This window comes from Seriola dumerili, unplaced genomic scaffold (assembly GCF_002260705.1).
Source record: "Seriola dumerili isolate Sdu_G_001 unplaced genomic scaffold, Sdu_1.0 BDQW01000017.1, whole genome shotgun sequence".
NCBI lineage: Eukaryota > Metazoa > Chordata > Actinopteri > Carangiformes > Carangidae > Seriola > Seriola dumerili.
The window spans coordinates 4019071-4035449 of NW_019174272.1; the positions used below are offsets into that span (position 1 = coordinate 4019071).

Here is a 16379-nt window from a genome sequence, read left to right on the forward strand (position 1 = left end):
TTATAGGGAGGACATATACAGGCACACAGAGACATGAACAGAGACTGTAACACACTTTGTCCAAACATGTGAAAATGTAACTGAACTGGTCAAGGAATCACAGACCATCTGTCCAAATCTGCTGCTGTCTGGTGAGCCTGTGGTGTGCTGTCTTTGCTCTGCTTGTTTTGTTGGTTTAGTTATTGTGTTTTGGTCTGTTTAGTTGTTTCATTGTTTGCACACTGTTGTCCCTGGTATTGGTTTGGTTATTTCCCCCAAGAATTTTTACCTGTCTCAAGTTCTAATACCTGTTCCTTTTGTTTGTTTCTACAGTGCTGTAGGTGCGGCAGCGAGCGTGGCCGGCTCGACGGTGGAGGGTTTGGTGGTAGAGTTCCTCACCTGTGCTTCGTCACCCCCCATATTAGTGTGTTTGGTAAATTTTGCACTTCCTTCACTATTTATTTGCATCCCCTTTGTTGATTTGCTGTGTGAGTGTGTAGGGCACCGGAGTGTGGTGAGGTGCTCTATACCGGTTTAAATTTTCTCCCTTCCCTGCCTGCGGCCACACCTGCTAATCCTACGGCTCCTTTTCTTTTTTTGTGTTCCTGTTATTCATTTATATATGAGACAAATTGGAACTTGAGGCACTTATGTTTTCTATTGTTGTTTTTCTTTTCTCTTAACTTTCTCTTAATTTTAAATAAATTTGTAATCTTGGGGGAAATCCTTGTCTCAGTCCATCTTTTGTCACCTGTATCAGTAAGGTATCTGTGGATTAACTGTTTTACTGAGGTATTAAAGGGGGTCAGAAGTACCCGAATGTTTCAGTTAAATCCGGGCCTTGCCACGGCCCGGTCACACAAGGTGAAGGGGTTTTGAATGCTTTAGTTTATAATGTATGTTTTTTTTAAGTATGATGAACAAGAAATGTTCTGAACATTTGGGCTAATGTCAAATATTTGTTTGTGAATGAGGCAGAAATATGAGAACAATGTGGAAACATAGGAATGTAACATAGCACACATATCAATAAACAAAACCTTGCACTATCAAATATGAAAATCGAAACATAAAGCACCACCCAGTGTGTCGGAATATGAATATGATAATAACATAAATCAAGACTCAGAAATCAAGTTTCGCCCTAATTTCTCCCTCTGACAAAACATGCTTCCACACACACACACACACACACACACACACACACACACACACACACACACACACACACACACACGTATTTCACCCTACACTGTAATGCAATCAGTCCTGTGTAGTTTAATGTGTATAACAAGGCACTAACTATACTGGGGTTTGGAGGACTTATGTTGTTATAGGTTGTTATAGATAGTCAGCACATGGCACAGTTCACCAGTGTTGCATGAATGGATGGATGAGCTGAACTAATACAGGAACTAATACACACAGTGGGGTCTGAGACCACCAAGGCTATATCAGACTTTTGGACTTCACTGTACAAAGGGTGAATATTTCAACAGTATTTGTTTATCTTGTTTACAAGCGCCTTAAAATGTACAAACTCCCTACAGAATATAAGCTTTACTGTAGGTACTGCCATACATGATAAATAACACTAGTTCACACAAAGATCCCTTGAGTTTATACAACTACACACACACACACACACACACACACACACACACACACACAAAGACATTCACAAACACCACAACCACAAATTATGTGACGATAACATGAAGATATAAAAATGTATGTAGTTAAATGAGCTCTTCGAAGGAAGCCAGCCAAATTCTCTGTGGAAAGTAAACTCAACATATGCCAGCTCTGAGGCTATCCTTTGAAACTGTGTGTGTGTGTGTGTGTGTGTGTGTGTGTGTGTGTGTGTGTGTGTGTGTGTGTGTGAATGCTGGGGGAGAGGTTTTTCCTGGTGTTGCTGTGCTTCATTTGTAGTAACTGAAAAATTTTCCCCTAATTAATGGTTATTTCCGTAGCCAGCATTTTCATCTCTAGGTGATTACCTTCATCTCATATGATATCCTTAACTAACGATGATGCATGTTATTAGATTTCTGTATGTATGTCACTTACGTCCTGTGGGAGCCTGTAGTCGTTCGAAACAGGTCAGCTTTTACAGGGAACAAGACATGCTAGTGTGTTTGTATGTGTGCATCTACCTTTGTGCTTGAGTTTGGTGGTAAACGTTCTCATCTAGACTCCCTACTCAACTTTGCCTTAATCATTTAACACAGGAATATTTCCATGAAATAAGCCCTGCTTGGGACACTCGCACTATATTGGAATAGCATGTTAAAAACCACACAAGCAGAGATGGCAGTATCTGTCTGTGTCACTCACCTGGAGTTGTGGTTTAGTTCCTGGGAGATGTCATCCACCATGTCATTCTCTGAGGCTTCGTGTGCCATGGCCTTACAAAGCTTACAGGCTACCAAGGCCTTGGCCATGGCCTCTTCGCCATGCTGCCAAAAGAACAATGCCATCTTCTGACGTTTCATAAGCACAGCCCACACCATCAGCTCATGGAAGGGGAAAGGGAAATGGTTGATTTCTGGGTCGTCCAAATCGATGTCCACCTCTTCCTCTCGTTTTCGTGTAGTCTTCTGGCGGCCTCTGCGAATTGGCATGTCGTCCTGGAGGAGATCCATAACAAGTGAGTGGGGTGGAAAGACAAAGGCATCAATGAAGAGATTGTTCAGGTGATTTTTCGGGATGATATTCATGGCCATGAATTCAGTAGAACAGGACGGCATTAGAGTGTTTTAGGTTGATCCTGAGCTGGTCATGGATGTACTGTATGAGGTCAATGCTTGGGTTCTAAATGGTGATTACAAGTGGCACCCAAGAAAACTGGATTGTACTCATGACAATCACCCAGTGCATGTAGGGTTTTCATTGTATTTTTATAAAAAGTGTTCACCTTCCACATGCAGTGGGAAAGTCAGACAGGTGGAGGCACAAAGTCTTACACACAAAGTCTCATGTAGCATATGTATTTTTGAACACACTTTCCCTTTACTTATGAGTAACAAGACACCACTAGAGGTGAAGCAGTCAGTGTCTCCAGGTTTGCTCACTGTCTCTGGAGAAATTGACTCTGCCAGTTAGTGCTGAAATGGCATGTCAGCAGGGCTGCATTGATCTCCAATAATTTCACATTTTAACAGCTGAGAACTACTGACAGTTGGTCAATTACATACATCTGAGACATTACTTTCAGTGCTACTAAAATTGCTGTTTGATATGGGAGAGATTATCTGGACAAAGAAAGATATGATAATACTTCTGCAGTAAAGGATTCAGCTAGTGACACTCGATTGATATCCATTTATATGACATTAAGTTTATAGAGTTATGGATATTTAGAGATGATTGGAGCACCACAGATTTAAATCTTCAATAATTGCAGGTGTCCAAGGTTAACAGCAGTACATTTAACACAATCTGTTTCATGGCCAGCTTGCCGTACTGATTATATGATAAATTGGCTTACAAAAAGGGAGCAAAGCATTACAGGAAATAAGTAGATTTTAACAGGCACAAACAAAGAGAGACCACACACTGACAGGGAGACAGATTTCAAACAGGCAGACATACAAAGGAACGGAGAGCCATACACGTTCGATATAAATACCTCTGAGATAACTGTGGCCATGCTGTGATAAAAGGTTTATGATGTAGATACTTCATGGTGTGTACACCATGGATACATGTGAGTACACAAACCATGTATTATGTAATCCTGTTAGGTCAGTCATTACCTATTCAGTTAAATGTAACTGGGCTGTTCTGACATGTGTCATATGAGGTATATATATATTTGAACTGTCTGGAGCCATTAGACTGTATGTGGTCAAACGCATTTTTCCATTTCATAAATATGAGGAAAATGTAAATTGAAAAAATGATTTTGTACAAGGCAGTGTGAAGTGTCTGATAATTTTATTTGACAACAAGCCTTCAACTGACTCAAAAGTGTATACAGATTGCCAGCAAAATAAATGAAATATTCCTCAAGGTCTTTCTTTCAAAAGACTGCGAGGCACACAGCACACACTCAACAACTATCTTGCTGAAAAGATTCAGCAGACTGACTGTACACTCACTCAACATATATCACGAGTGAAAAGACTGTGTTTAAGACAAGGGAAAGGAACAGTGAAGAAATGACTGAATAGCAACCTTGATGAGATCAACACTCACCTCCATCCCCAGCAGTTTCAGGGCTTTGGGCTAGAAAAGCAACAAAAACATAAACAAACAGAACAAGACCTTGTCGAATGTATTTTATAGAGCAATTTACTCTATAAGCACAACACAGCATAGACTGACAGAAAGACAGACCCACTGACATGAGACCCTAAATATTCCTCAATATGGAAAGTCACCCATAGTTTAAAGGTTTTAATAAGGGCTAGTATTTTGTGCTGGTGTGATTGATGGTAAACTAAACATACAGCAACAATCTCTTATGCTGGTGTGTTTGCATGTATTAAAGCAGAGTGTATTTGTGCATTTGGTACAGTACTGTGTATCTGTATTAAAGCGGGGCATGTATGAATTATGCATTCATGAGCCATCATCTGAGTTGGTAAAAATAGCCCAGGTCTCCTGTGGGGATTTTGATATCTGCATCTATTTCAAGGCTTTGTTCTTAGTTAACATGTGTGTGTGTGTGTGTGTGTGTGTGTGCACGTGTACACATGGCTATGTGATCGCACGTTCATTTCATCTAGAAAATCACAGTTAAATTGGAACTGACTCTCTTTCGCTCTCTCTCTCTTTCTCTCTCTCTCTCTGCCTCTCTCATTTTGCGTCTTTGCTCATTCTCTGTCCCATTTCTTTGCTTTCGCTTTATCTGCGTCTTTCCAGCTGCTTTGTTGCTGCCATGGCAGACATACAATGAGATAAACAGGCACATGAAGACTCACGTACACACACTCAAAAACATACACACTCACATACATAAAAACCCAAAGGTGCATCATCAAGCAGAAATATGGTGTTTCAGACACAGCTGTGCATATTTCTATTTTCATCACACCTGTGGCAGTGTGTGAAGTATTGAAGCAGAATGAGAATCATATGTCAGAACAACAGAACATGAACATATACCATATGTGATATGTGGTGTACAACACACAACCTCCAAAACAATATAGTACAATTTCAATGGTCAGCTTCTCCACTTTGGTTGAAAGTGTGCTAATCAGCGAGGTGAGTTTCTGCAGTGGTTGCAGTGAGGGGTGTATATTCTTGGGTTTACGATGGCAAATGATGAAGAGCCATTGCTATAGATGGATGATTTGTTGCATCAAGCTAATAATAGCCTGTGCTGCCACTCTACTTGATGTAGTAATGAAGAATGATGGTAGGACGACTCTTATGTTTGACCTCTGCTGATGAACAGCACCAGGACTGCATGAGATCACAGACTGTGTGGATTTAATGACAACTCCGCAATTGAAAGAATACAATAAATGCCATAACATCATATTCATCATATTGAGTTTTTCTAAATGTGTTATTTCAGTGCTTGAGTTTTCCATTTGGACAGTCAGGCTGAGACATGTAGACTTATATCCCATCCTTGTGTTACACTAGCTGGCAGTTGCACCTTGAAGACAAACTGCTTAATCCTGTTGTTTTAGTCTTAAATCTTGGCTCGCCAATAAAGTAGTTAGTGGATCTCCAATGATTACTTTTTATTGTTTTTTTTTCTAACTGTGAAGCATAAACCTGGTTTTACTGACAATATAAATAAACAAAGTGCTATATCAATAAAGTTTTACTTACTTATTTGGGCTTGCTTCCTAGACAAAGTATTTCTGTCCCATCATTGCAGTTACACTTTTTGCTCATATGTTTGGAAATGTCGGAGCAAAGGAAATCCACCTTAAGTCTTATGAAGACTATGACTTATACCTATCACTTGAAGACTATAGTTTGATGTACTTCCTGCTCATGCAATCACATCACAACCAGTGCATTTATGTGTATGCTAATTAACTAGTTGCATCAGCCAGGTGGAGTTTACCCTTGAGGTCACAATCCCTAATTAACATTTTATTATTAAAATATAATTAGCTAATTTTATCCATCTTGCCCTTACTGTGCAAATTTGATAATGACGTTCATTTCACTGATACTGTTCGTTTGATTAATGACATTAAAGCTTTTCAGATGTAAGTGTTGAAATGTATTAAATGGTGGGATGCTAATGAAGGTGTGAATCATTCACTCACCCTTTTGGGTCCAAAGAGGTTGTGGTATAGAGTTCTGAATCTCTTCCTGGTGTAGTTACACCGATATGCCCCGCCCATGAGGTATTCAATGACCAGTCCAATGTCGATGAGGCTGATGCGGTAGTCCGGGGGCAGGTTTCCCTGGAAAACCAGACAGTGTTAAGAGGCAACAACCCACTCCAAGTGATTTATAAAGGAAAATAAACAAGAGGGAAACAAAGAGTGCAAAACAAATCACACAGTCATACACGCTCTACAAAATCCATATCAAACTCTTTTTGGCTATAAAAGAAAACATGATTATCGGATTCACCTTGAAGTAGATCCAACTGAACCCTGGATATTCTCGCTTGGAAAGAACACACAATGTCAGTGAGTAAACCGCACGATAAGCAAGAGCAGGGGAAAGGAGACACACAGAAACTCAGGCAAGATCTCTCTTCCAGCCTCTTTAATACGTTTTTACCTCAACCAGACTGAGGTTCAGTTGTTTTTACAATTTGACTTCTTTAAAAGTATGTGGATCTCGGCTTGATTGCAGAAACTCCGATATCATAACCAAAACATTGGTTGAACCAAAAACTGGTCACTTTTTCAGGTATGGTAATACTCCCGACACCTTTTGTAGAATGTGAAACTTTAAAGCCCCAAGCTGTAACTTCTTCTCTTAAATTCAATAGAGAAGCAGAACATGAGGAAAGAATAAAAACTCAGGTGCAGTATGATTTACAGAGAGAATATATACTGTCTGAGGACAATTACAAAGCATGTAAAAAATTAAATGATTCGTCACAATTTGCATTTAGGGAAATAATGAGATCTTCTCAGTGAGGTTCAATGCAGTCTTGTAGAGAAGAACAGAGAGAGAGAGAGAAGTAATGACTCATTAGCCTGGAAGAGAGGGGCAATAGCATAGAAAGACAGACGGACAGCTATTAACACAAGGGAGGATCATTATTGAAATAGAAGTCCTTCTGCATGAAGACTATAACCATGTCAATACTCGCTGCTCCTCCTCGTGCCCTCAACATCAACCCCAGATCTTTCAGTCATTATCCCTGACCCTACTGTTCCTTTGAGATATACCAATTACCTTACATAGCTTTACACCTACCTTGATACCATCTCCACCCCTCTGCAATCAGAAGTGAGATCCTAGATATCCTCCCTGTCCCACTCATCCCTAGCCTGACTTCATATCCAAAGATTCAATTTCATTGGCAGCAAAGGGAGGCCGCACAGCTGACAAACCCCTGTAGGCCAACTGATACACTTTGAAGTAAAGAGAACCCCAGATAGTGCTTGCCTTTTCAACATCCGTGGTTCAAAGCACACAAAGCTTCACCTCCTCATCCTACTGATATATATAGTTCAAACCAGTCAGCGGTCAGCCAAGCCCTCCCTTTAATTCCCTGTGGTGCTGAAGCTCAAGCTAATAACTGTTTGTTTACACCTTGTGTGAATGCACTCTAAGATCTTAGTCCACTGCAGTCTTTGATTCTCCAGTGTAGTTAGTAAAGTCTGAGTCATGGCTGACTTGCTAATGGGAAAGTTGCTCTCCTGAAAAACTCTACAAATTTTTTTTCCTGCCTCTGTACAGCAAAGAGAACAGCAACTAGTTTAACAACTGAACAAGCTTTTGTTTAGGTCTCACACATTTATGGAAGATCATTATATAATTACGATACTGACAATATTAAAGTATATAATGTAACGTACACCACATCAGTATTTCTCAACCTGGTTCTCATGTCATCTGACGACCTACAGTACTAATAAACTACCCAAATATTTCTGCTCATTCCTCTCAATTAGCAAAGCAAATTTAGAAGTAAAACAGCCCGAATACATTTGGGTTTCCTCCCAACTGTTCCTGATGTGTGAGCACCAAAGCCCAGGGTGTACTTGCTACCACACTTTGTCCATAAAACTACACTGTTCATTTACTCTGCAGGAAAACCAATTTCTCTTTTGGCAGCTGCACTCCACAAACCAATCTTTGTGATTCTCCCTGTTTTTTGACTCAGCTTTCACACAATCTAATGACTGGACCAGATTAAACCTGAGAGTAGCCTTCATAGCTCTCACAGATTGTTATTAGCACAACACCTGCATCTGTATCAAAAACAATAAACTGCCAGTTGCTGACTGCTGACCACTCTACAGAGAACTATGAGGAAAAAACAGGAAACAGCGATGACATGGTGACTCAACCCGAGGGATAGTAGTTAAATCTAATTAGCATCATACTATGATACACCAATGACACACAGACATTAAGCTACGCTATTGCAATTACACACAGCTCTACAAAAAGAGGATGGTAGTGTTATGCCATGCACTACAATGTGTGTTTTGCATGTTTAAGAAATGGTATAGTGAGATGTCGTGTATTGCACACTGCATATTCTCTGCATCAAACTTGAGATCGGAGTTGTGTTTAAAGACAGAGAGGAGATAAAGGAGTGGATGGAGCCTCTTCAGCGACTCCCAGAGGAGAATACTGCATTACTATAATCAGTAGCAATTTAATTAATGAACGCCTCACAGTTCTAATGGTGGTGTTGCTGACCTCTCTGTCATCTCTCTACAGTGGGATAACTCCTAATTGGTGTGGAGACGTGTTGAATGTAAAATTCTAGGTTGTCGTCTTTTATCGCCAGTAATCATCAAGGTGCTGTAGGAGACGTGCAGCAAACTATAATGAAGACTGCATAGTGTTGACTTTTTTTGTGCAGCCAAAACCTACTGAATGAAAATGCCACTATTTCATCGTCTGAACATGAAATTAACAAACAAAAAAATCAATTTCAGGTGAGGGCTTTTGCAAGTTCACTTTTCAAAGAATCAACTGATACTCCATATCAAATAGACCACACTAAATAATGGTGTTAATAATAAAACAAAACAAACAAAAATAAATTGTGAGTCTACGAAGTTCTCCTTTATCAGCCTCACAGCAGTTCCACTGTGGCCTCAGTTTTCTCAAACTGAAGTTCTGTGGATAAAACAATGTTTAATACATGTAGTGTTTGTTTACCATGGTGGTGTGTGCCTTAGAGAAAGAACAGAGTAAATTGCAGAGTGGTCATGAGAGGGATGAGAGTCGTGCATAGCTCTACACAGCCACTGCAGCCCGCAACTCCAGCTGAAAGAGAAAAGCCGGCCTCTATTTGCAGTTACCAGCAACTAGGGCTACCAAAATGTCAACACACAAATTGATGCAAACAGAGTAACAACACGCACCGCAAAAAAAAAAGCAACTGAAACGCTATGTAGTCAAACATGTCTTCTTTAATATACACATTCAAGCCAACATTCCCATACGGTGTGCCTGAACAGCCACAGAGCTAAAGGGACGGCAGTGATGCTCATACCTTTTTGACGTCTCTGACGAGGTGGTACAGCGTGTTGGATGGTCCATGTCTCTGTTGGAAAAAATAAATAAATTAAAAAAATCAGACACAACACATAAGCATATTATTATGATCACTGACAGCATCTACAGTTCCTTATGACAAAACTGACCATGCCTGCTATACTGTTCACCACCAGCTCCATGTTTTTCTTGTGCAAGCAGCCTTTCAATCAACATTTTACTTTGAAACTCACTATCACAACTGTTTGATAAAGGAGGTGCTTCCCTGGTGTGCTGCAAAAAGATGATACGTGTATTTATAGTCAATTTATGTGCAATTGTTATTACCGTGTTGTAGAGCTCCTCCAGTCTGGAAAGCGTGAGGAAACGGTGCATACTGACTCCGTTTTCAATCAGAAGCTTTACAAAGTCCACTCTGTCCAGAACTAAGGCATCCAGCATCGCCTGCTCCAGGGAACCCACCTGCACATGGGATAGAGAATACATATGATGATGATACCAAGAAACACTACCATGGAATAGATAAAGATCGAGCACCAACAAACTACAACAGGATTATTACATTATATATTACATTAACAGGTGACTTCAACATTCACTCTGGTAATCCAGTGAACTCTAAAGCAGTGTTTAACGAGCTATTCATTTTTTTTAATCAATAAAATGTTAATATCAGTCAAAATGCAGCAAGAGCAAAAAGGCCTGTAATCACAATCAATATTTCTGCTGCACTATATTTACTATATTTGATAAGGTTTGCGGTTCTTACAGGCCACTGCTGTCCATAGATGAAGATCTGACTGCGGGCGATGTCCACTCTGTTCCACGCCAGCGCTAAACTCAGCTGGTCAGGGGCAGAAGCGTTGGCACCTGAGAGAGGATGCAAGCAAGTTGATGGACATTTCTTTTATTTCTGACAAACAAGGTTTTCTAAACACAGACACATAAACAAAGTTCCAAACTTTAGAACAATCTGCGGTTATGATTTTTATTAGTTGATACTTTAGTCATTTTAGACATTCTGTGTTGTTTTAATATTGATACTGATTTGTCTCATTTTATATTCTCTTTATATGCTTATATTCTCAGTTACACCTGCTGGATGCTTAAACTTCTTGCTGAAAATTCACATCAGGTATGATATGATGAAGTTTTATCTCTCTTATCTGGAGAGACAGCTATGTAAAAACTATGTTATACAGTATTTCATCTTTGATTTATGGTAGACAGAATCAATGCACAGTAGCTATGAATGTGAGATACTTGATGTTAGTTTGAATGCGACCTCTCCAATTGTGTATCATTATTTCAAGTCAAAATTTACTGATTAGCAACCTTAGGTGGTAATGTCTTCTTTTGTGGGATGCAGGGGCTTTAGGCTTGGTGGTCCTTGGCTTTACAAGCAACCTGTGTCACCCTGTATGCAGACGTGTCTGCTCTGTTCCTATTATGTGTCTGTAGAGAAGATGTCTTTGCATTGCAGAACAACAGCTTGTTTGTTGATGTATCACTCAATTTGATGATCTCGTCCTACATAAAATGCAGACAACTGTGCTCCTTTGATTTTCTGTGTCAGTGAACATCATTTACTGTACTCTGGTCCTCTAGTAACATCAACATGGTTGTACAGTAATCTGCAGAAGAAGATAAAGAACTACAGTACATACATACAGACAAAAATGTATTAAAAATGAAAACAAAAGATCAAAAAAGTGGGATTGTGGACAAATCCAATTAGCGGAGTATAATATTGGATGAAGAAGAAGCAAGATAAAAGACATGTTGTTTACAAGATTCAAGGAGCACACTGACAATAAGGATAAAATAAAAGTAAAGTAAAGTAAAAGTAAAAAGGCACTTCTGTCATCACTGTGACGGCTTTGCTGCATGTCATTGCTGTTTGGTAAAGGACATACTGGCGGGATGTAAATCTGCTGAGATATTCACAATTTAAGGCTGGTTTAAGGAAACTTCAGGGTATAAGATCTCATTAAACTAATACTTGCTGGGGTGTCCTGCTGGCCAAGGGATTAAGACGGATATTATATACTGGAATCATCATTGTCATTGTTGCATTTCATTCCCCCTTCTCTCTCTCTCCTCTTGTTTTGAGTTACCTCTCAACTGCTCAATACTGTGTCATCACATTTCTAAAGATGAATGATAATAATGGGCTTTATGATAATCTGAGTCAGAATATACTTTTAGTGACAGGGCTGGGATGCAGTGTATAAAAAAATAATTCCAAGTGTGTGTATTTATTGCAGGAGCAAAGGCAACAGTGACACCATGTTTGTTGAAATGGGAGAAGAAAATCTGGACACAGCAGAAAATGAAGTCCAGACATAAAGAGACTCTATATGAAATAAATCTCACTATTTATAATCAGCATAATCCAATGTGAAACAGCTTCAATGTAAAGGGTTACAAAATTGCACTCACTGCATTTAAATTTATAATCATCCTGTGAGAGATCATCTGTGGCACACTTCAAAAACTGTTGACCATGGAGATCTAACAGAGAACCACAGTCTGCTGTTCACATTAATAACTTACCTGTACACTGGGAGGAGTTAATTGAAAACAATTTATCTCAGCCTTTAGAGAAATCCAGTGTCATATAAAGTATAATAACATCCCCATATGTGTAGACAAGACTGTGTAATTTTCAATAAGCACACTGGTATCACTGCCTTGCACAGCGCTCTCTGACTTAAAGGTCTGCACAGCATTACTGGAGCTTAATGGTCTGAGTTCAGACAGAGCCCCTGCTAATAAGATGCAGAGCCCACTAATAAGAGCTTTAGTGGAGATATGTGTATATTAAAAAGCAAGGTGGCCTTGCTTTATCAAAGGCATGTGACTTCACTCTGTCTGCCTACAGGGAGGTTGAACTGCAGCCAACTGACTTTATGGACCCAATCTTCAGGATATTGACTATCTCCAGCAGCAGGCCATCAATTACTCCAAACTCATCTCTGTTACACCATGTGTGTTTAGCCGCAGTTTCCTTTTAGCTCTGTCTGTTCACACTTCTCTAAGTCTTTCTCTATATCTCTCACACAGGCTCACACTCTCACTTGTTTTGTTCCTTTTTTCCTGCTCTTGCGCTGCTCTCCCCTCGCTGTGTATTCCTGACTGCGCTGTGCTTTGTTGAGCTTCAGGCAGTAGGTTAGTTCTTCGGCGAAGGAGTCTAATCCAGTGTTTTAAAAAGCTCTCAGGCAGGATGTGACTGATTTCATTTTACACTAAAAGCCCTAACGCGTTCCATTCACTCAGCCACAGAATGAGACTTGCATGTAAAATGACCCTCATGGTGTTTACCATAAAGCATTTTTTGCCCCTTTCCTTAGTGTTCCTCTCTCATCCTTTCACTTCTCTGATCTCTTCCTTTCCATTCCCTTTTTTTCTCTTTTGTCTCTCTCACTGTCTTTGATTTCAATGCCTTCCTTCACTCATTCATTCAAATGCCATCACTATCAAAATGCGAAAAGAAATGAACAAAAAGGCGATAAACAAGTGAACAGAAATGAAAGATACACCAACAGATGGAGTCATGAGTGAGACGTGTACATAAGAAAAGTAACAGAGCAAGAGAGCAAGATAAAGATCATGCATCTTGACTGCTGCACATAAATTATGTAAAACATGTTTCTCTTTCCCTCTCCAAGCTCTCTAGTTTAGTCTCCTCCTCACTCTCTGCGGAATGAAATGTTTCTCTGAGGAACAATTCCTGAGACAGTCAATCATACGCTCTGATTTGCTAAGCAGTCCCACAGGACTCACTGTTTCTTTGTACATGTGCATGAGTGTGTGTTCACATGTATAGGTGTGTGTGAGTGAAACTCCAGTGGGCTTTGTTAATGTTGCATTCCTTGAAGAGGCAAGAGCAACCATGATCAATACAAGCTACTGAACAACCAATCGAAAGTATGGATCAATGACTGTGTGTGTGTGTGTGTGTGTGTGTGTGTGTAGAGGGGTGTGTATGGAAGGGTGAGGGCATGGAAAACAGTGCAGTGGGAAATAAGGTAGAGATGTGGAACAATGGGGAACAGGTTTAGTTAAATTTCTATGTCTGCACTTGACACATTTTCAATTTTGGAACTCAGTTTGGTCCAATTTGGCCCTTATGCATAACAATTTGTTGCAGCATAAGGATCACGTGCTTCTGCTAACTTAATATCTTCCTGTATGTTTTGCCATATCATGCCTTAAGACTACAGTAGACTATAATAGACTGTGTTGTACAGGCATAGATATAAGAAACCTCAAGCCTGGGCAGTGGGACCTTAGACACAATATGGGCAGTTAAGCAGTTTTGAGATATACAAGGCTCATGTGGTATAACAATACCAAACAGGCATTGAACTCATTAAAAATGTATTTCATGAATACAAATTAAATTGAAATATATACTTCAAAAGACGTGGCACAAAAGACATGGCACTTTCCATAATTCATTGGTAACTGTAAGTGTCTTCGTGTAATCATTTGTCTGTCTGTTAATGAGCAGCTGTGTTCATGCTAATGGATTATTCTGCATGTGTTGGTTTTTTACCTGGATTCACCGCAGGCTTGTCTGAAATGACTTTAATACTGTAGCTGGTACGCTACTAGAGTCACAATTTCCTCACATTCAAAGGAATAGTCTGATTTTTTGTGAAATACACTTGCTTTCTTGCTAAGCACTAGATGAGAAGATGGCTGAACAGTAAGTACATAGCTATTGCCAGCAGCTGGTTAGATTAGCTCAGCACAAAGACAGGGGAAAACAGTTAGCCTGACTTTCTCCAAAGCAAACAATATGTGTCTAAGAGCACCCCTAAAGCTCACCAATCAAAATCTTATATGATTGGTTGAATCTGTACAAAAACTCAAGTGGAAAAATGACATGTTTTGCAATGCCTGAAAAAAATACATTTAACAAGCCAAAAAGAGTCAGATATTTATATACTGATACTGATAACATGACCCCAGAATTATGCCAACAGCACTGTTTCTGCTAAATCTGTAAGTAAGCAATTGTTTAGTAATAGAGAATAATATCAGGACTTAATGCTGCAAGTTTGCATTGGAGTCTTCCTGCCCTGCAGCAATCAAAAATTGCTTAATGGAGCTTTAAAGGAGAAAAAAACAAGCACAGATGTCTATGTTTTATTCCTCTGCTATGAACAGTAAAAATATAAAACATACTTGTGTGCTTTGAACATACACCTAAACTGGGACAGAGAGAGGAGTGCTTTCTGAAATGATATCATCCTCCTTTTATGTACAGAAACTTCCAAATAACAACATCCCTGGAGGGTGGCAATGAAATGGAAGCCACTTACTGTACACTCACTCTCCAGCACACACACATAAAATGCACACACCCACCTTTGAGTAATGCAGTGAGGATGGCAAGGTCAATGTCCTGATGGCCCTCTGACCCCATCCGGAAAACCGTTATCTGAGAGACAATGAGAGAGAGACACACAAAAACAGGGAGAAAGAGTGAGAGGAAGGTGCATGAATTCTTCACAAGCCAAACTACTTGAAAGTGACTTTAGTCTTGAGTCATTCATTCGTTGCTTGCTTGAATCTATCAAGGCTAATAGCATAAAGAAATTCAGTCACATCTTGAGTGAGAGTGTTCTCATTTGCTGGATTAAACTTCACAAAAAACACTGCTAGCGAGGTGCTCAGAGGGTGAAAGAGGAGAGGAGAAGAGAAGTATGACTCTGATAAAATATACGGTCTGTTCTCCTCTCCAGACTCTCCTCTTTTCTCTCGTCTCCTTCTGCGGGAAACACCACAAAACTCTCACACACAGCTTATTCACTGTAGGGAGGGAATGAAGGGATTTGCTGAGAAGGCAACTGAGGAGAGTGAGGAAAAAAAAAACATGACAAAGGGGGAGATCAAATGAAAATGCTCTCCAGTTCCAAAGATCATTCTGTTCTTTTTCTTATTATTATTAGGCTTTAGGGAAAGTATTTTACTCTGAGGCCAGTTTAGGTCTCCATCTGTGTAGTCTGACATGTCTTTTAGCAGCATTTTTTATGTTGTCCATGAGATGAACTAATGTTGCAATGGATGAAAGCCAGATCTCACTGAGGAGGAAATCTGAGAAATGGAGCAGCTCTGGAGGATTTTTTTTCCCTGTCATATATACCAAGCGCATGTACACAGACTCCTGATAACGTGTGTGGGCATACATGCTCGTGTGAAGGGCACCTTGTGGGAGCTGTGTACAGGAGAATGCGTGTCCTGAATGCCTGACAAGCTATTCCTCTAATCCTTCCATCCACCATCCATCTCCTCCCACCTCTCTCTCTTCCCTGCAGCCCATCTCCTTTCCCATCTCCCCCACCCCTCTAAATGGCTTCATTTTGTGGAGTTCCAGGATTCTGCGGGCTTTGCTGTTCCTGCTGTTGCTGCTGCCTTCCCTAGGGCAATGCTGCAATGTTGTAGGCTAACCCCCCTCTTTCTTCTCTTATCCTTCTCTCTCTTTTCACACAATCTTAATGCATAAAAGTAATTCAATTTACATTGATGATTTACAGTATCTATGATGTTGGCTCATTCATCATTTGCACACCACATGCTGATGACTTGTTGGCTCCTCCCTGACAGAGAAACGAGGAGTCGGGCATCATGTTAATGCCTAAGCCCTTTGTCATGCATCGCATGTGCTACTAATAAGGGGAGCAGCTAAGTGTGCTTGTGCTTTTGCCTATGTGTTTGTGTGTGTGTGTGTGTGTGTGTGTGTGTGTGTGCGTGCGTGCATACATGTG

The 16379-nt window shown here is 40.0% G+C and overlaps 1 protein-coding gene across 1 annotated transcript in view; it reads right to left on the reverse strand.

Moving 5' to 3' along the window:
* The window catches only part of LOC111226390 (transient receptor potential cation channel subfamily M member 3-like), a 114130-nt gene that overhangs the window by 25893 nt on the left and 71858 nt on the right, over positions 1-16379 (reverse strand). Inside the window, exons 9-15 of the mRNA XM_022751508.1 lie at positions 14980-15052; positions 10370-10470; positions 9928-10062; positions 9599-9649; positions 6222-6362; positions 4180-4209; positions 2317-2609 (exon numbers count right to left, since the gene is read on the reverse strand). Coding sequence (XP_022607229.1) covers positions 2317-2609; positions 4180-4209; positions 6222-6362; positions 9599-9649; positions 9928-10062; positions 10370-10470; positions 14980-15052 — 824 coding nt within the window. The remainder of the gene's footprint in view (positions 1-2316; positions 2610-4179; positions 4210-6221; positions 6363-9598; positions 9650-9927; positions 10063-10369; positions 10471-14979; positions 15053-16379) is intronic.